At 36.1% G+C, this 19,952-nt stretch overlaps 1 protein-coding gene across 2 annotated transcripts; it reads left to right on the plus strand.

The window, feature by feature from the left end:
• The first annotated feature begins 351 nt into the window (after positions 1-351).
• LOC126291725 (N-alpha-acetyltransferase 20) lies at positions 352-18,567 on the plus strand. Of its 2 annotated transcripts, none has more exons than XM_049985392.1 (6): positions 352-560; positions 987-1,011; positions 1,087-1,177; positions 13,103-13,232; positions 14,904-15,040; positions 18,153-18,567. In XM_049985392.1, the coding sequence occupies exons 1-6, from the start codon at positions 508-510 to the stop codon at positions 18,236-18,238; spliced, it is 522 nt and encodes a 173-aa protein (XP_049841349.1). In that variant the 5' UTR covers positions 352-507; the 3' UTR covers positions 18,239-18,567. The 2 variants fall into 2 exon arrangements, with proteins under 2 accessions (XP_049841349.1, XP_049841350.1); XM_049985393.1 differs by lacking the exon at positions 352-560 and adding an exon at positions 598-884.
• The last annotated feature ends 1,385 nt before the right edge of the window (positions 18,568-19,952 follow it).

Consider the following 19,952-nt stretch of genomic DNA (forward strand, 5'->3'; position numbering starts at 1 on the left):
TTGTATGAAGGGAGCTTGAATATATGAAAAGTCGAGGGACTCAAGATTAACTCCAAAACAGGTACATTCTAAAAATTTGAATTAAAATTTCCTCTTAGTAGTACCTAGCTCTGCTTGTAAGTTAACAGGCCCAGTAATATGTCGAGTCGTTTCATAAATATTTCAAAATTATTATCATTTATCAGTTATTAGTTGCACTCGCTTTAATTACATAAAATCATAATTATTCGTCAAATTTTGCCATTTTCTTAGAAGTCTGCGAAATGAAGATTCGCAGGCACGTTCTCTTCCCCAGTGCTTTTTTATTCACTATGTTGGCAGCCTGCAACCCACGCCGGCAGTTGTTTAAGATCCCTGATATTGGTAATGCAGCCCTTGGCGTGCTGCTAGGTGCAGTATAATTAGATGCTAGTGTGTCCTGGAGTTTGATTCTGTACCACTGTTAACTGGATTGATTCTACGATTACTGAATAGGTTATTGGAAGCTTGTTTTCGAAAGTTGTAAGCATGACAACCCTGAGGCCCTTCACTTGTAATGACATGTTCAAATTCAATAATGTGTAAGTAAATATAAAATTTGCAGTAGTGCAGCAGTGAGGCTTAAGAAACTGCTTCACAGACGTTTATTCGTTGGCTAAGTAGAAGACGCACTATGTAGGCTTGTTTCGTAGGTGTAAGCAAGTGTATTTTGCGTAATGAGATTGCTCAGTTTTGATAATTTCGTCTCTGCCGTAACAGTCATGTGCTTATTTCCACCTAGTCACTGTGAAAAATCCAATGTATTTGCATAAATTATATAATAGCAACATTGTTATGGTGAGAATTATCAGCTAGCCCTCCTCATCAAAATCTTTGGCACCAAAGTGTGAAGATGTAGTAGGATGGTACGTCGTTCACGTATCGTATTTACATTAAGTATTTTAAGTATGAAGGAGTCTATTTATTGAACATCGAAGCACTAACACACCTTTTTTTCTCGTTTGCAGGAATCTAGATCCACTGACTGAAACTGTATCCTTATATTAAACTTCTAGTTGTAGCTATAGTGTACGAAAGTTACCAGAAAGTTCCTTAATATTTGTACAGTATGGATTGTCTTTCTACATGCAGTACCTCGCTCACTGGCCTGAATATTTTCAAGTGGCAGAATCACCAAATGGGGAAATCATGGGTTACAGTAAGTACGGCCTATATACGGCGCTCAAGTTGTGTGCGGAACGTAGTGTATTACTTATAGTTGTATTTACTTTTTATGATTTTTCGGAATATAATAATCTTAAATAATTTTCCTAGACATTTTAAATAGTATGTCAATAGCAGATTGCTTCAGTTAATCAGTGATACGTTCATGTTGTTTACAAGGTTGTTTGTAAACATTAAAAGTAAGTAGTCACTTTCTAACTTACTTTTTAGACGTGGAGCTGCAATAGATTTGTAGTACGTTCCATTTCTAAAGCACACTAATTAATACTTCGTAATTGATGTACTAACAGTTGAATTTTTTGCTGATTTTAATTACATCTAATTTCCTGCCCCAGCTTTCTTTTTGAAATTTAATTTTATTTAAAGATTTCTGAAGTATGAAACAAAAATATTTTGCTCATGTTTTAGGTATTTGCTTTTTTATAATATTCAAATCGGTTTCGTGTTGTATACTTCTGATGTTTAAATTGCATAAATATTCACTAGAGTAGTTTTTTGTATTTTATTTGCCGCATATGTTTTAGACAACAAAGTCCTCTAAACTATAATCCAAAAAATAAAATGAGAATTTTCCATAACAGACTTTCCTGCATTGTATTCATGGGTGTGAAATGGAAAATTTTTCTTAATCAGCCTTTGCTTTGAAGCCTTATATCCATGTGCAGCCTTGACATTCAGACCTGTGTTGTATTATCATTCCTCTGTTCAAAAGGAATTGATTGTGTTGACAGATGTATAGTGCAGCCTGATATCCATATTTGTGCCCTATTTAACACACATTCCACTATAAAAACCCAAATTGCTAGGTACATCCAGAAAAAGTTATAATTTCCCTAGGTTTAATACACAAATCTCAGGATTTGAGTATATATTATGTATGTATACTGTGCATAAAGTATGGAAGAATGAGTCATTCCATGTCAAATCAACACACCTATTTTACCTCACTCTTAGATTTTACTGATAGTTGGTATACTTATAGTGGGCACTGAGACTTAGAAAAATACCAAATTTCAATTTATCTCGAACCATTACTGAAATATGGCTATGTAAATTTTTCAAAAACCAGCCAAAATGTGTGAACACTTTTTTTTAAAATTGACCTAGGTGCTGCACTAATTGAGCTAGAGAACTGGGAAAGGAGTCATTTTGCTTGCTCTTTCCAGGGATATACAACAAAACATAGCTTCTAATTAATAACCTTTTTCAAAATACTAATTAATATTTAGATTTAATTTTAATTTTTTACAAAAAGTACATAATTGAAAATTTTCAAAATATTTCCATAACTACTTCATAATGTTGTAAATCACATGGCAAAATATAAATCTGAGATGATGGGTTCACTGTTTTTTTTTTTTTTTAAAAAAAAAAAATCCCCACTCTTGACTAGTTTGACCAAATAGACCTTTAACAAACAGAAATTTCTTTAAAATATACTGAAAGGTAAGTAAAAAAGTATTAGAAATATTAAACCAAAACTAATCAGCATATTTTATAATTAAGTTGATTGCTTATTTTATTTTCATACAACTTCACTAACAGTGTAGTAACCAATATAACAAAAACAAGAAATTGAGCATTTAACTACAAACTGAAATGTATGAACAAGTAAAAGTGTTTACATAATGCTTGTTTTTGAGTAACGGTATCTGTACATAGCTAAATTTAACACCATAGGTACTAACAATAATTTTGAAATAACTTTCTATAAAATATACATAACACTAACCAAAGACAAAAATTAAGTTTTGAGTTGAAAGCAGTTTCCCAATAAATTGTCTTGGAACTTCACATATTGCATTTTAATAAAGCTGACTGGGTTTGGTTTACATCGCTTTCATTGAGAATGTATGTTCTCCCTGTCGTAGTAAATGCATTCACTTTTGTAAGAACATCCACAACTGACACCCACAGGACATCTGCATGTGCAGGATAAGAGAATGACGTAGCTTTCTGCCATATACAGTGGTCACATAGCCTTATACATCTTGTAACTTCAGTTTGATGTGGTTACTTCCGTCTCCCAACTCTGCATATCACCTGAGAAGTGTTTGACTATTACTTTTGATGTAGTGTTGGGATTGAAAGTGTGAAATTGCTGTGTTCCTTTGTCAATGCCTCTTAAAGTCGGCTTTTTAAGAATATTTCTGAGCAGTGTAGTCTTCTTGAGTGGAATATGCAAAATCAACATTTGTGATATTATTTACTGCCCACTCAAATAGATCTCGTGCGGTGTGGATCTGATTTTGGTATGGCCTTTGCAAACCTGCACGAGCTCCAGTCATTTTGCTGAACCCCCTACTCCATCACAAGGCCCTTTCCCATGTGCTGTGGCTGAAAAGTGCCACTCAGCTTTTATATTGAAGTCTTCCTCATGAAGGCCAAGGTTCAGGAAATTTTTCTTATTTTTATACTGAGCGGCAGAACCATCAGCATATTTTTTATTTTTTTAAAATCTTTTGAAATTTGTTAGATATGAAATTAGCTTCTTTTGAAAGGTGTAAACTGCAGTTGTATTGTGCTCCAGGCAATCAGAAACAATGACAAAGCTCATATGCTCAATTTTGCCTTCCTGTTTGTAATATATAACAAAAGGATGAATTGTAATCTGTTGTCTTGTCCAGTGGAAACTCTGAGCTTCATCCTGTAGAACTATACTATAATTTTCTGAAAAATTCACATATGACAACAATTCAGATTCCATAAGGTTTTCTCTTGTAGAGTTAAGGAATGTTCGTTGTTGCTTTGCAATGAAGTCATGCCGAATCAGACATCTTACTACAAAATAAATCTAAGAATTCAACTGACATCCACTGTCGGAACTGAACTTGTTCAATTAAGTTTTCATGAAAAGAGTCTTCTAAAATTTTACGTATGACAGTTTCTCCTGGGCAGTATTCAGTTTCCCATGTTGCAATCAACTGGTGATGGGCTGCACAGCATTTTTCAATGCACTGCTTATAATTGTTTAAGCTGCTGTTTGTTACTGTATTTAGTTCGGCATTTTCTATCATTAATTTTATATTTTGGTGAGTCGTGCACATGCAGACAGTGTGCGTGCCACTCCGGCCAGCCAATATACAATGTTTGGTCTCAACTCAGCAGATTTAGAGAAACCTATTTTTATGTTAGGGAAACTTGTATTTAAAATGCTTGTAAGCTTCTTTAAGGTTACACAAAATAAGTCTCTTGATATTTTTGTTTTATTTCCACTTGTTTCTGTAATTGTCACACAATCTTTAATAGCTGGCATTCCCCTGCTAACTTTTATTCATTTTCATAAAATGAATTTACAGTTTTGACAGTTTCTGTTGGTAAACACTTTGCTGGTTTTGGGTTTGGACCTTCCATGAATCCTTTCTCTTTTCAAAATTTTTTGGACTGCCGAACAATGTAATTAGGAGCATTAAATTCCCTCATTATTTTCCTGACACTCCACTCTTCAGGTAAACTTGTAATAATCATTAGTTTTTTCTCTCTGCTTATAGAGTTTTTAAAGTTTCTTTTAAGATTTTCAAGAACTGATTCATCAGCATCTGAAGAAGTAGTTTCAGGAGCAACAAAAAGTTTACGTGTCATTGATGAGATTTTCTTCACTTTTGATTTGGCGTAATGCCTAAATATTAGTTTTTTCTTGTCAATTGGAAACTAGTTCTTGAAGTGTTGTGTTAAATGTTTTAACAGCTACTGAAGTTGGAGTGAAAAACCACTTATAAACTGTCCTTCAATGTATAGATTTACTATTAAATATAATAGATACAGACTGGTCAACACAGAGGTAACAATTGATTTGCACTAAAACCACAGTGCACAATAATGCTGTAGGCACACAGAGCCTTAGAAGGTAACAATGCAGACTAAATCATCTCAACAATGGCTCCAGTCTTTGAATTATTGTACAGACATCAAGCCCTATGTATATGGTCCTCTACTGATGTACTACCTTAAAGGTCAGTTTGGTCAAACTAGGGCTGTTAGTGAAAAACGAGAGTCTGGAATAATTTTTTTATTTTTTTAATGATGAACCCATCATCATCCCACATTTATATTTTGCCATGTGATTTACAACAGTATGAAGTAGTTATGGAAATATTTTGAAAATTTGCAATTATGTAATTTTGCAAAAAAATTAAATCAAAATATTAATTACCATCTTGAAACAGGTTATTAATTAGAAGCTATGTTTTTTGTTTATTACTGGACAGAGCATGAAAAATGCTGCAAAATGACACCTTTTCCAGGTCTCTAGCTCAATTAGGGCAGCTCCTAGGGCAATTTAAAAAGTCCATTCACACATTTTTGGCCAGTTTTTGAAAAGTTTAAAATCATATTTCAGAAATGGTTTGAGGTAAAAAAAATTGACATTTGGTATTTTTCTTAGTTTCAGCACCCCACTGTAAGTAAACCAACTTTCAGCAAAATCTAAGAGTGAGGTAAAATTTTTATTTAAAGTGTGTTGATTTTACATCGAATGACTCGAATGCAAGAGGGAGGCGGGGGGCATTACGCAACTCTTAGCAACTTCACACTAGACCAGACCCTGATCCAAACTATCTGCTGAGGTCTGATAGATATGGATTTAGGTAAATACTAATCCAGCTATAAATATGATGGAATCAAATGTTTCGTGAAATAGTATGGATATTGACTGTGGAACCTTAACACAAGTGAATGGTATTAGTTGTAAAAACAAAAAAAAGTATCCAAAACTATAGTATGAATAATGTGGCCAGTTTATCCTACAAGAATCGGTTTCCCAATTACTAGAAAGGGAACATTAGAAAACACATGAAAATTCACACAACTCGCACACACATGACCACTGTGTAGCCAAAGCGACCAGAGTGTTTCTTGTGTGCGTGCGCACATGATTTTGGAAGGAGGCCTTTTGACTGATTTCTTACATGCATACCATTCTTTTCATTATCTGCAGCTCACTGTATCCTGTATATGGCAAGTAGCAATCTATCCCCCTCACAATTTTGTCCTTACAGAAATGCTTAGCATGTAGAGGAAAACTTAACAGCTGCCTTTAAATGTTGGATGACTTAGACATATCGATAAATTTAATGCAAGAGACGTAGTATTCAAGGGGATTGCAGAAGTCTGTCTGGTTCCATCTGTCTGTTTTGACCCGTGACATCATCAATATGGCAAAAATGGTGAAACACGCCAAAAAAAATTGGTAACTCATTGGAAAACTTCCAAACCTTACATTTGGAATTACACACACTGCCGCCAACGACTTCGCACATCCAACATCAAGAATCAAATAAACCCAGTACAACACATTATACTCAGCACATATATAAACACCGTCAGAGGGCACCACGAAACACAACAAGATGACATCTACAAACACAACCAGCTCATAAACATCACAGCCACAACACCCTTATGTTGTGGGTCAAAGCAGATGGGTGGAATCGGACACTTCCAATGTCCATATTCATGTTGCAGATTCTCTGATCCCATCTTTTATATTTAATTTTGGAAAATTTGTGTGCCCCTCCTGCCCAATTCCAAGAGGCTCTGATTGAATTTTGACCACATGATTTCATGTGCATGGGAGGATTTCATTGGTAGTAGACTTGGCCTGTACTGTAAGGTATATTCCTAAGGGCAATCAGCTGTCACATACTTTGTTTTGAAGCACTGTAGATGATGTAGTCAATGCAGGGGACAATATGTCCAATGGAAACAAGGACCTCATGTGATTTTTCAGTTTTACCTAAAAACTGCCACATTTCATGGTAACATTAACAAAATAGTTTACATTTGTTGAGATGAGATTTTCTGTGTGAGTAATGAAGGTAGTAGCAGTGAAGGGATAGTAGTAGCAGTGTTGCATTGATACAGTGTGTGGCATATGATATAACTTTGTGGTTATAAAAGGCAACCAGTTAAACAAAAGTTCATTTCTTTGCCAGTGTCAGGCTCCTAGTGCCCTTCCGAAGAGGACTTTGTAGAAAAAATATAACACTAATAAGTACAAGGTAGATAACATTTTAAAATTTAAGAAAGAAAAGTTAAAGATAGAGACAGTGCATACTTAAAATTATCATGTTATTAGCAAGTGTCAAAAGTAAGCACGTTAATGCAATATATTACTGTATCCTCAAAAAAAAAAAAAAAAAATCACAAGAACAATATGTAATTCAACAGTAATGGTGCTTTACTTCATAGATCCAAGTAGTGTTTACAGTTAACAAGGACTTCGTCGTTCAACATCAGGAAACGGGCTTATTGTACTTATTTCATAAAATTAGTATAAATGTTGCTAATTATATATACTTAATAAAGTGTATTAGGAATTATGTGATTACATACTTCCTAAACTTGGCTCCATTGTGCCACATGTTATATACACTGAATTATTTCAACAAATAAACTTTCAGTTGCAGAAGACAGGTAAAGTACTAAATCTGAAGTAGCAGACATAAGTCTGAGACCTGAGTTCCGACAAGAGCAAAACATGTTACTGATTTTTAAGAGATCTACCAGTAACTGAGTTTGTAGTGTAAAAGTATTGTAATTGCATAATTACTGGTTCATCTCTCAGCAGCAGCAGCAACAACTTTTTACTTTTATTTGAAATCTGTTTTCATCAAATGTAAAGATTAAATAACAAATATGGAATTAAAGTTTTTAATCATAATAAGGATACAAGGGTTTAGAAGCATATTTTGCTACGGGAAAGATAGATACTCTCTACAGGAGAATTAAAGGTCATTTGGAGAAAAGAAAAGCAGCTGCATGAATATCAAGAGCTCAGATGGAAAACCAGTATGAGGCCAACAAGGGAAAGCTGGTAGATGAAAGGCATATGTAGGGCTACGTGAGGGAAATGAACTTAATTGCTATATTATGTAAAGGGAAGAGGAAGTAGGTGAAGGTAAATGTAAATGTCATGTGACTAGGGCCTCCCATTGGGTAAACCATTTGCTGGGTGCAAGTCTTTTAATTTGATGCCACTTCGGCAACTTGCACGTCAGTGGGGATGAAATGATGATTAGGACAACACAACACCCAGTCCCTGAGTGGAGTAGATTTCTCCTACCCAACTGGGAATTGAACCCGGCCCTTAGGATTGACATTCTGTCGTTCTGACCACTCAGCTATCGGGGGTGGGCAGTAGATGGTGAGATGGAAGTTACAATCCATGGAAGAAGACTGACAGACTGAATGACCTAAGTCAAAACAAGGACCCTGGAGTAGACGACATTCCATCATAACTACTGATAGCCTTGGAAGAGCCAGCCATGACGAAACTTTTCCATTTGATGTGTAAGACGGGGGGAAAACCCTCAGGCTTAGAGAGCAATGTAATAATTCCAATTCCAAAGAAAGAAATTGTTGACAGATGTGAAAACTAGCAAACTGTCAGTTTAATAACTCATGATTGCAAAATACTAACATGAATTCTTTATGGGAGAGTAGAATAACTGGTAGAAGATAACCTCAGGAAAGATCGATTTGGATTTTAGAGAAATGCAGGAGCAAGGAAGGCAATACTGACCCTATGACTTACGTTAAGGAAAGGCAAACCTACATTTATACCATTTGTAAGCGTAGATAAAGCTTCAGACAGTGTTGACTGGAGTACTCTTTCAAATTCTGAAGATTGCAGTGGTAAAATACTGAGAGGAAAGGTTATTTAAAACACATACAGCAACCAGACGGCAGGCTTTGAGTTCAGGAGGCATGAAAGGAAGCAGTGGTTGAGAAGGGAGTAAAACAAGGTTGTAGCCTATCCCTAATATTGTTCAATTTGTACATTGAGCAAGCAGTAAAGTAAACCAAAAAAATTTGGAACAAAAATTAGTCCAAGGAGAAGAAATAAAAACTTTGGGATTTGCCAGTGACATTGTAATTCTGTTCAGAGTCAGCAAATGACTTTGAAGCGCAGTGCTTGAAAGGGGGATGTGAGATGAAAATAAAGAAAAGCAAAACAAGGATGATGAAGTGTAATCAAATTAAATTAGGAAATGCATCACTTATAGTAGGTGATCTTTGCTATTTGGGGGAAAATAATGATGATATTGAGGATATTGATGTTGTGTAGTTCTTTTTGCTGATGATAAAAGTATAGTAATAACATCCAAGAACTAAGTGATGTATTTGTAAAGGATGTTTTTCACAAAATTATTAAGTGGTTGTCAGCAAATGGACTCTTTAAATTTCGATAAAACACAGTATATACAGTTCTGTACAGTAAATGGCACAACTCCAGTAATAAATACAAACTTTGGACAGAAGTCTGTAGTTAAGGCAGAATTTTCAAAAATTTTAGGTGTGTGTATTGATGAGAGAAACTGGAAGCAACACATTGATGGTTTGCTGAAACATCTGAGTTCAGCTATGTATGCTATTAGGGTTATTGCAAATTTTGGTGATGATAATCTCAGTAAATTAGCTTACTATGCTTACTTTCATTCACTGCTTTCGTATGACATCATATTCTGGGGTAATTCATCGTTGAGTAGAAAAGTATTCATTGCTCAAAAATGTGTCATCAGAATAATTGCTGGAGTCCACTCACAGTCATCCTGCAGACATCTATTTAAGGATCTAGGGATCCTCACAGTAATATATATATATATATATATATATATATATATATATATATCCAAGACTTACCAAGTGGGAAAGCGCAGGTAGATAGGCACAATGAATAAAACACACAAACACACGCACACAAAATTTCGAGCTTTCGCAACCGGCAGCTGCTTCGTCAGGAAAGAGGGAAGGAAAAGGAAAGATGAAAGGATGTGGGTTTTAAGGGAGAGGGTAAGGAGTCATTCCAATCCTGGGAGCGGGAAGACTTACCTTAGGGGGAAAAAAGGATAGGTATATACTCGTGTGTGTGTGTGTGTGTGTGTGTGTGTGTGTGTGTGTTTTATTCATTGTGCCTATCTACCAGCGCTTTCCCGCTTGGTAAGTCTTGGAATCTTTGTTTTTAATATATTTTTCCCACGTGGAAGTTTCTTTGAAATTTGTTGTTAATAATCCCACCCTGTTCAAAAGTAATAGCAGTGTGCATAGCTATAACACCAGGAGAAAGGATGATCTTCACTATGCAGGGTTAAATCTGACTTTGGAACAGAAAGGGGTAAATTATGCTGCCACAAGTCTCTTTGGTCACCTACCAAACAGCATCAAAAAGCCTGACAGATAGCCAACTAACATTTAAAAATAAATTAAGAGAATTTCTAGATGACAACTCCTACTCATTTGCTGAATGACATCACAGGTCTTCTACTGTGATTTTTGGATAAATAAATAAATACTGAATGTGTTCGAATCGGTCAGTTATGAGAGAATAATCTTAAGTGGCTCATATTGTCAAACATGTTCACACAGTGGAACAAATTTACCCCTGAGAAAGGGTACTATTATACATATGCAACATGTAATACTACAGAATGTTGTTGTTGTTGTTGTTGTTGTTGTCTTCAGTCCTGAGGTTTGATACAGCTCTCCATGCTACTCTATCCTGTGCAAGCTTCATCATCTCCCAGTACGTACTGCAGTCTACATCCTTATGAATCTGCTTAGTGTATTCATCTCTTGGTCTCCCTCTAAGATTTTTTACCCTCCACACTGCCCTGCAATACTGAATTGGTGATCCCTTGATGCCTCAGAACATGTCCTACCAACCGATCCCTTCTTCTAGTCAAGTTGTGACACAAACTCTTATTCGACAAAAATTTCTGTCTTCTAGAAAACAGAAGGTTAATTTTAAAAAAAGAAAAAAGCTTGCGGAGGAGAGAGAGAGAGAGAGAGAGAGAGAGAGAGAGAGAGAGAGAGAGAGAGAGAGAGAGCGCAAATCCACAAGTTTTAACACCATAACACTGCAGCATGTGATGGCACCCACTGTACTGCTGTCATTTTAAGAGACTTTTATATGATCTCTCTTGTCATTAACTGACTTTAATTATAATTAATTGTACCAAGAAGTTTTTTATAAATCTTCGTTGTCATTGACTTAAAACAGCATACTTTCATAACACATACTTCATAATATCAAAACAGGAGAGTTCTTTAAATGCTAAATATAATGCTTTATCACTTTCTCACAAGTTCAACCAATGACATATTCTCGAGATATCAGTAGTGTGTTAGTGCTTTGAAATGACATTTATCCATAGGGTGTAAGTTAATGTAAAACCTACCTATGGGTTTAAATGGATCAGGAGAAAATTCAATATGATATCTCCCAAGTTGTTCTTGTGACGTAGACATAACGTGACATGGGGTGGCTACGCTGAAGAGAGAGAACTGTTGGTTTACGGAAAGAAATCTTCCTAGTAATTGTTATAAATGTCAGTAAAAAAAGAGGTTGTGGAGCCTTGTAATGGAGAGTCAGGAACAAAATTGAATTTTTGTGATATCCGTTGCTCAATTGTCTGCTTGGTGACCTTGGGAATATTCATTGTTGTCCACAGGGTCTGGTAATGGCGACGGGCAATGGTAATGAGATTTTGAGGGGTGGCCATGCCTGTTAACACAGAATTATTGACTTAAACTTGGAATCTATATTACTAAATAGCTAACCCTGTTCCTGGCACCAGCTCTTAAATAGGCAACGCAGTTGCACGGTTGCGTATCGAAGAGCTTCCAGGTGCAACAAAATTTTTTCATTTCGTGCAATTATTGACTGAATGTAAAATACTGTAATAATCCATTCATTGAGAGGTATAATCTTGAACAGTGTTACAGTCAGATACTGTGGATACACCTCCAGGCAATGTAACCCTTCACATGTGGATGATCAGCCTACATTTGCCCAGTAATTGTGTGTGAGATTATTTTGACTTGCAATGAACACTAAATATGTTTCAAACATTTCCTGAACTTTTTTGCTACATTCTTAATATTTAATGACTGACTCATTTGTAAAGTAATCAGAAGTTTGAAGCTGCTTTGTGCACGAGTTTGATAGCTTTACTGGTACTAGACTCTAGTAGTAAGTTATGTGGCAACTCAAATTTCTCACATACAACAAAAATTGATTCAGGACAACTCAGAATATTAATGTCGAAATATCAAGGAAACATCCCCAATTAGAATTAAATTGAATCTTCTGTAGTAAATTTATTCGAATATTCCGCATGTACAAATGTGATGTGCTGCAGCTGTAAGTACTCCTTTATTTTAGGCTTTGTTGTTAAACCCTTAAGTTAAGACCCACTTGTCTTGTTCTTGTTATTTTGACAGAATCATCAAATCCTGATTATACTTAGGATTGTAAGAAGACCTTCAGCCTAAAAAAAGACAGAACCCCACTTATATCTGAGCACTTAGTTAAGGATTGGATTGCTAGAGAGCATCAGTTTTTAAATTTGTAGCCTGGCTTTTGTGTTATGGTTGAGGTAGTTGCTACTTTTTATCAAAACATGTGCCTGGTCTCTCTTGTGTATTGTAATGCTTTCAAAAAAAGGATGGCTGTATTGATCCTGAGTTTCACATTGAATTTAGTATCTCAGAAAGTGGAGAGGAATGTGATGTTATTTCATTAGAGATGATAGATAATCAATTGAGTGACAAGAGCTTGCCAGTTATATGAAATAGACATCCACTGTGCCTAGACAGCTTCTCCATTCATGGTTTAACATCATAGCTACACAAGCTCTAAAAATGGCTTGGAGGGTATTTGTCAAAGTCCAGTACATAAGTATACTTGGGATTTTATTGTTGGTGATATTCAGACTTTAACTCATTATTATAAGCCGTAAAAGCTACCTTAATATGTCCATACATAATTCATTACGGTATGTTTTTCATTAATAAAAAATATTATTTTTTGGTACATAATTAGGAAAAAATGATTCGGGGGGGGGGGGGGGGGGTTAATCAAGTCAAATAATACAGCAGTTTGTGATTTTTTTTTCAGTTATGGGCAAGGCAGAGGGCCACGGAGAAAGCTGGCATGGTCACGTGACAGCACTGACGGTGTCACCAGAGTACCGTCGACTGGGGTTGGCAGCAACTCTAATGGCCTGGCTCGAAGACGTGTCTGAGAAGTATGCATACATAGTGGACTTGTGTATAATATTATCTTTAGCCTGTTGTACAAGAACTGTTTTTGTTTGTGAATGAGGTCCTCGTTGGTCACGTGCCAGTGTGTACATCAGCTGCCAATCATCTTTAGTGGGGCGAGGGGATTTGGGGGGGGGGGGGGGGGACACCGTGAAGGGTACAGGAAATTGTGTCGAGCACAAATTTCTAAAATCCTGTATATTGATCGCCGTGTATGCACAGAAACAGTTGTCTGTTCACATCAAAAGTTACGACCTGTTCTCCAGACTCACTTGTTTTATAGTAATAGATTATTTGCTTTGTTTTCATGACTCATTACAAAGGTTAAATGAGGAATTGTTACTTTTTCCTCAGTATCTGAAAGCAAACTATAAAGAATTTAGGAGTAAAGGAGGCCACTCACTGAATATTAGAAGTGTTGAGTTTTCAATGTGCACTTACATGGTGTATATGTGGACAAGAAGGAAAAATAATCACAAATTTCCTCAGTTTGATACACACTTTTTCCCCGGATGAAAGCACATTTTTTTCGTGTGAAGTGACAATACAATTTCCCTTGGAGCTCTAAAACTTAGCAAGCCTTTGAATGATAAAGATTTTATACACTAACATAGAACATTGTGGCACTTTAGGACACGAAACCTGGCCACAAAAAAGTGTTTTGAAAAGAGCTTTGATGTGCAGAAACATGTACACTTTGTATTTTCATGTTACAAAGTGCAAATTTGAATTCATCTGGCACTTAGAACTACAAAGACACAATTACTAAAGTGAGAGGAGCACATGTTACCTTTTTGAATATTGGTTGACGTTTAATAGTTTTAAAGTTCTTGAGTGAAAGTTGTTTTTGAAAAGTTTGGACCACACTTTTTACATTCTTTCAGTTACTAGCAGTGTGAAGAATGTACTGTGTGACCTTTGCCTATTATATCCATTACAAACATTGCATTAGTCATTAATATATTCCACCATTGCTGGTTCTTTAATGCTGTTACTATATTCAGATTTTTTGTTTGGATAAGTCTTCCTAATAACCTCATTTTTGCCTTACTGCAATTTGGTGTTAATATGTGAAAATGTCACCTTTTCATGGAGATACCCCATGACATTCTATTTACATCCAATGTGAATTGTCTCTGGTGCCAAACTGTACAGCAGACAAGTCACTCAAGGGACATGAATTTTAATACTGTTGTTTATACACAAATGAGCTCCAGTACAGCAGTAATACTCTAGAGACACTGCTGTAGATTCACCATGTGTAGCTGAGACTAGCCAGTTAGGTAAAAACAGCTTTAGGGAGACACTAAACTCAATGGTTTGAAAAGTACAGCCGCATGTTTTGTCAGTTTAAATTTTCATATTTTATACATCAAAATTTGGATCAAGTCACTGACTTTTATGAAGGTACTACACTAATTATTGATGTTGAACATGTGTGGTTTTTCTAAATAGGTCATGAATCACTAATCACATTGCATGGTATCTGTATTTGGATTTGTCTCATTGCTCAAAAAACCCGTAGTTCATTTCAGATGTTGACCAGCCTAGGTTATCAGATGTATTTTTTTTTTTTTTTTTTTTTTTTTTTTTCAAGAATTCCATGTAGATCACTTAGACTTTTTGTTTCATTCAGATGCAAAAATTTGTTACAGAAAGCGCGCCTACTTTGTTGATCTGTTTGTACGTGTCTCCAACAAAGTTGCAATAAACATGTACAAGACCCTAGGGTACATCGTATACAGAACTGTTTTGGAATACTATTCAGGTGATCCTGATGAAAATGCTTTTGGTAAGTGTCAGTAATAGTGTGTGTGTGTGTGTGTGTGTGTGTGTGTGTGTGTGTGTGTGTGTGTGTGTGTGTGTGTTTCGTATTCCAGTACTGGACTGAAAATAGTCAGCATAGTATTCTAGCACATATTACATTTGCTTTATGTACTAAGAAAATGAGCTTACTACCTTCTGTTTGATTGTTCCTTCTTTTAAGAGATAAAGTTCTTAATGTTTTCAGTTACCACCCCCACTTGCATTGTGAAGGATATGGACATTGTACCATTTTCTTAGCATTTCAATTCCAGTGTAAGTTTAAAACTGGAAGGAAGCATTAGTACCGCTTAATGTGTGGGGATTTCATGTAGTATAGGCAGGTGATGGGTGGAATACAAATAATGAAAACAGTAAATATGTCTCAGTGTATAGATGAGGTGTTGAGATCAGCAGCCACATGAACTGATACATTTTGTAAACAGCAAAGCAACAAAATCTCTGTTAATTGTGTCTCAAACAAAAATTCATTTCTAAAGTGATTTTTATTGTGTGCTACTTCACAAGTTGTGTATTTTTAAACTTAAATATACAGAGTTCAAATAGCACACACATCTAAGAATATTGTCCAGTAACTTATTTGTGAATATCTACTACTTACACTTCAGCTTTGTGATAAGTAGTTACCTTTACTCCTTAAGTTTGCTGTCTGTTAATTCACACTCTTTTAGTGACAAAGTTTCTCAAGATGATATTGCTGCAAGAGAAAGAATTCTTATGATGCAAGTTTGTATGATCAGGAGCTGTTTTGACATTGCACAACTTTCACTGAGCAAAACACAAATAGCACCTATTACATATAGTGTTACAAAATTATTTTTACTACATATTTCAGAAATGGAATAAGTAGTAAGGTGTGGTTTTCAAGTATAATGTTCACACATACCTAAAATTTCAGTGGCTGTTAGAGATCAATATGTGTACTGTCTGGCCTTGCACGCCTTCGTTAATGTGTGAAATTGCCGCTCTTACGCAAGTTAGCAGTTCCTCTACTATGGTTTGGTAGACTGCATGGAAAGTGCCAGCATATCAAAGTACAGAAATTCAAACTGTTCCAACACATCCAGATAAAAAGCCAAGGTTGACGCCTCTGCAAAGAAAAAGGACCTGCGACATAGTCATGATGCAGACCACATCACATCCTTACCTTTGGACCAAAATTTTCAGGCTAAGGTGGGTGCTCTTGGAGCCACAGAGCCTCACATGGCAGCTTACCTTCCTGGTCACATGAAAGCCAGCTTCACCCATGATCATTGCCTTTCTTTTCTCTCCAGATAGTGTGCCATCATGTATGAATTTGAGAATCTAAATTGCAAATGCTTTGTACTTCTGCCTGTTACCAGATTGGAGTACATGCAGCAGCTGCACCTTATAGGCTTCAGTATTCATTCTTCTGTGTAGCTTCCTGTGCACTGTGGTTAGTGGTTGCTGAAACTGTTGACAGTTGATGGATTTATTTACTTGGGCTCCATATAAAATCGTGCTGCACTCACATCTGCATACCTCATGATTGTATGCTCAGAACTTGTCCCCTTCATGATACATCAAAGTTTCTTGAACCTTGCGTGCCAGACATGATGGTGTGCATATCTGTAATGTCTGGAACTTCTGCTGGACCTGGGTGTCAGATTTGCTCTCTATCAAGCATTCCACACACTGTGCCATCTGCTGGGAGTGGTGGTTTTTTTAACAACAACCTGCAGACGTAGTCAACTTCAAACATGGGTGAACATTAAGCTGCCAATCGCAACTTTCTCTCTATACACTATATCCTGGAATTTATGCGATCAAGGTTGTAAAGATCACTTTGGAACATTATGTAGGAATTTCGTATCACATTTGATGCAACTGGTTAAGTCATTATTTTGTGTTTCATAAAACTTCTTGTTAATTGACTGATGCAAAATGTCCAAAGAAATCTACAGTTCATAGTCGTGGAAAGTCCACTAGCTGGCATACTAAACTATCTTTCCTGTATATTAATGGCTTTAACTTGCCCAGAAGTTGAGACAGCACCCAAGGCAAAACGAGCAGCCTTCTGCACTAAAATACTGGTTGTAATGTGATAAAAAAATTAATGTTCAGTAATGGAAGCAACAGTCTCTAAGAGTGGAGAAATGTCAGTACCTGGGGCACAGGAACTGCTCATGCCATTGAGGACATGAAAAAACCTAATCAAAAATTTTCCAGAATGTGCATTTCATATTTTGCCAAGACTAGTCTGTCTCCTTTCTCACCTGAACCTGTAATTGGTAGTTCATGCTTCAACTAGCATCTCCTTAATTTTGAGTCCAAGCAGAATGATGATGCTGTTTACTTCCAACAAAATGTTGGCATTGTCAAACATCTGTACAAGACTGTTGGATTGGCAAGGTTAATCACTAGTTATAATTTTAGTCTACTGGGCCTCTGCAATAATGTGATTTAATTTATTTTCAAGGGGATATCTTCAGATGTTCCTCTTTCAACACCAGATACTAGAGTTGTACAATGTTAGGATACGCTATGGATGAAGTTGGGTGCTATAGACACATCTGACATGTCACCCACAGCAGTGAATTCATATCGAACCTCCTTATTGATGTAGATATTTAGTGTGGCTGTCATGCGTGCCGACAAAGACAAAAAAGACAATGAACCTGTGTAAACTAGCTGAGCATTGTGGACTTCACAATTTACAACCTATTTTTAATAACTGTATGTTAATGTTATGGTGGAATAAACTGAAAATTGTGATGGCTTAAGTATGTGTCCTAAATGTGAATCCTGATAACTATGTTTTGGCATATATTGAAGGTAATTTCTTCAAACTACATCCAAACTTTAATAATTTTATTTACATTTAGCTATGATGATTAGCGTAGGGGTCCTGAAATCAGCCATTCTGTGGGCTGACGCTTCATTTGGTCGTGCAGAGAGGTATCTGAGATAATCTTTGCAGCCATTTGGGGTGGACAAAACGCTAAGCTGAGCTAATAATATACATAACTATTAATATAGCATACAGAAGTTCTTTATAATAGCTGGTTCTCTAGATATATTTCTTGGTTCATTTCTCATACCTGTGGGTTCTTTTTCAGATATGCGGAAAGCGCTATCTAGGGATGTGAAGAAAAAATCGATGATTCCGCTGACTCATCCTGTACGACCAGACGAAGTGGACTGACGACAAGTTGTCTACTGAATGTCCGTCGGCAGGGTGTTTGACATTCAGTAGATTGCTCTATGTGAAAAACTGTCAAAGCATTTCGTAGGCAACAAAATACCTCTGCTAATTCTGGTTCAAAACAATCTGACTGAAAATACAAACCGAAAATTTTCATTTCTCGAGTGATTTCTACTGTGTACTACTTCACAAGTTTTGTACTTTTAAACTGAAATGTGCAGAATGTTGAATATACACCTGAGCATTGGAGAAGAAACAATTGTCTGAACTATAAGTGCGTGCGAGAAATAAAGTTTTTCAGTAACAGGGAACAACCCTGTGCCTTGGCATCCCAACTTATTTTATTATATTTAGTCCAGCCCATGCTGCAGATTATCTACTTGGTATATTTCACATTCTTCCGTAAGTATTAAGATATGCCAAGTTCTTTTTGTCTGAAATAGTTTAATATGTATGACTTAAATTTGATACTTGTCCTATATTGTTAAATACCTTTACATCTACATTCAGACACTAGAAACCATTATGAAGCACAGTGCATGGCAGAGGAACATCAGGGTTCCTATCAATTGTCGAAAGTGGAAGTTTGCTAGCAGCTCTCTGACATGTAACATTTTTTAACACATTACTGATCAGCTATAATGGTTCCAGGTAACTGCAGTATTTGAGTATACTGCTAATAGACCCACACAACATTCATGCTCAAATCATTGGGGAAAGGATGACATGTAAGAAATATCAATATTTAGTTCAGTGCTCTGGAAAGTCTATGACTCTGATGGCTTATTATGGAAATTTATTTTTACTATGATTCAGTAGTGAGGAGATCCAACCTGTGTTCCAAACACTGTGCATTGTATTCGGAGGGGGGGGGGGGGGGGGGGGTGGGTGGAGAGAGAAGGTAGTCTTAAAATATGATTTCCTTGACTATATCAGAAATGCTGTTTGACAGCACAATAAACTTCTTAAGGGATGTCTTCCTGCAAGAATTGCTAAGATTACTGTTTCCATAGAGGCAACAAAAAGCTGTAGCTTTTCATAGCCACAACTTAACCCATACTACACATTTCCAGTAATACCACATTAATTCATTGCTTTTGTGCACATTCTTTACATACTGCTATGTATGTGTATTTAGGGGTATGAGGCATTGTTACTTTGAGTTGCTAACAGAATTTTTGTGAGCCCCTAACAATATGTAGCATTGTCACCAAGATTTAAAATGTTGTTTTACAGTAAAAGCTTCTTTTGATTAGGTCTCTCTGAAGAATTTATTTACCTCTGATGCTGTCAGCAGAAAAGAAAGCAAGTGTCCGTTTACCATTTTGTCAGTTGCTGTGAATATGTTCTCAACTAAGATATCATGAAAATTCAATTTAATGCGGACTCTGAAGCAACTCCAGAGGTGAAGTTAAGCTGGATATGAACTACAGACTAACTTCATAACCTAATATACATTGATTTGGTTACTACTTCTGTTACATCAATGCTTGTGTAGTTGCCACGACAGTTTCAATAGGTCCGACATCCAATTTTAGCACACGGAATCACACTTGCTGTCTATCTGGACAGCAAAATTGTAAATTTAAATTCACTTCTTGTAAAAATGGCAAAATTTCTTTGTGATATGAATCACAGGAATATTTTACATGTACTAACCTGCATTTTAACCTACTTTACTGGCATGGCTAGCATCATACACCCTGAACTCCTT

The sequence above is a fragment of the Schistocerca gregaria genome, chromosome 9 (assembly GCF_023897955.1).
Source record: "Schistocerca gregaria isolate iqSchGreg1 chromosome 9, iqSchGreg1.2, whole genome shotgun sequence".
Lineage (NCBI taxonomy): Eukaryota > Metazoa > Arthropoda > Insecta > Orthoptera > Acrididae > Schistocerca > Schistocerca gregaria.

Excerpts from the sequence above, each read along its gene's own strand:
- LOC126291725 (XM_049985392.1), top strand. The coding sequence starts at position 508 with ATGACAACCCTGAGGCCCTTCACTTGTAATGACATGTTCAAATTCAAT. Across the intron at positions 13,233-14,903 it reads CTCGAAGACGTGTCTGAGAA|AAAGCGCGCCTACTTTGTTG; the intron begins GTATGCATACAT and ends AATTTGTTACAG. Across the intron at positions 15,041-18,152 it reads TCCTGATGAAAATGCTTTTG|ATATGCGGAAAGCGCTATCT; the intron begins GTAAGTGTCAGT and ends GTTCTTTTTCAG.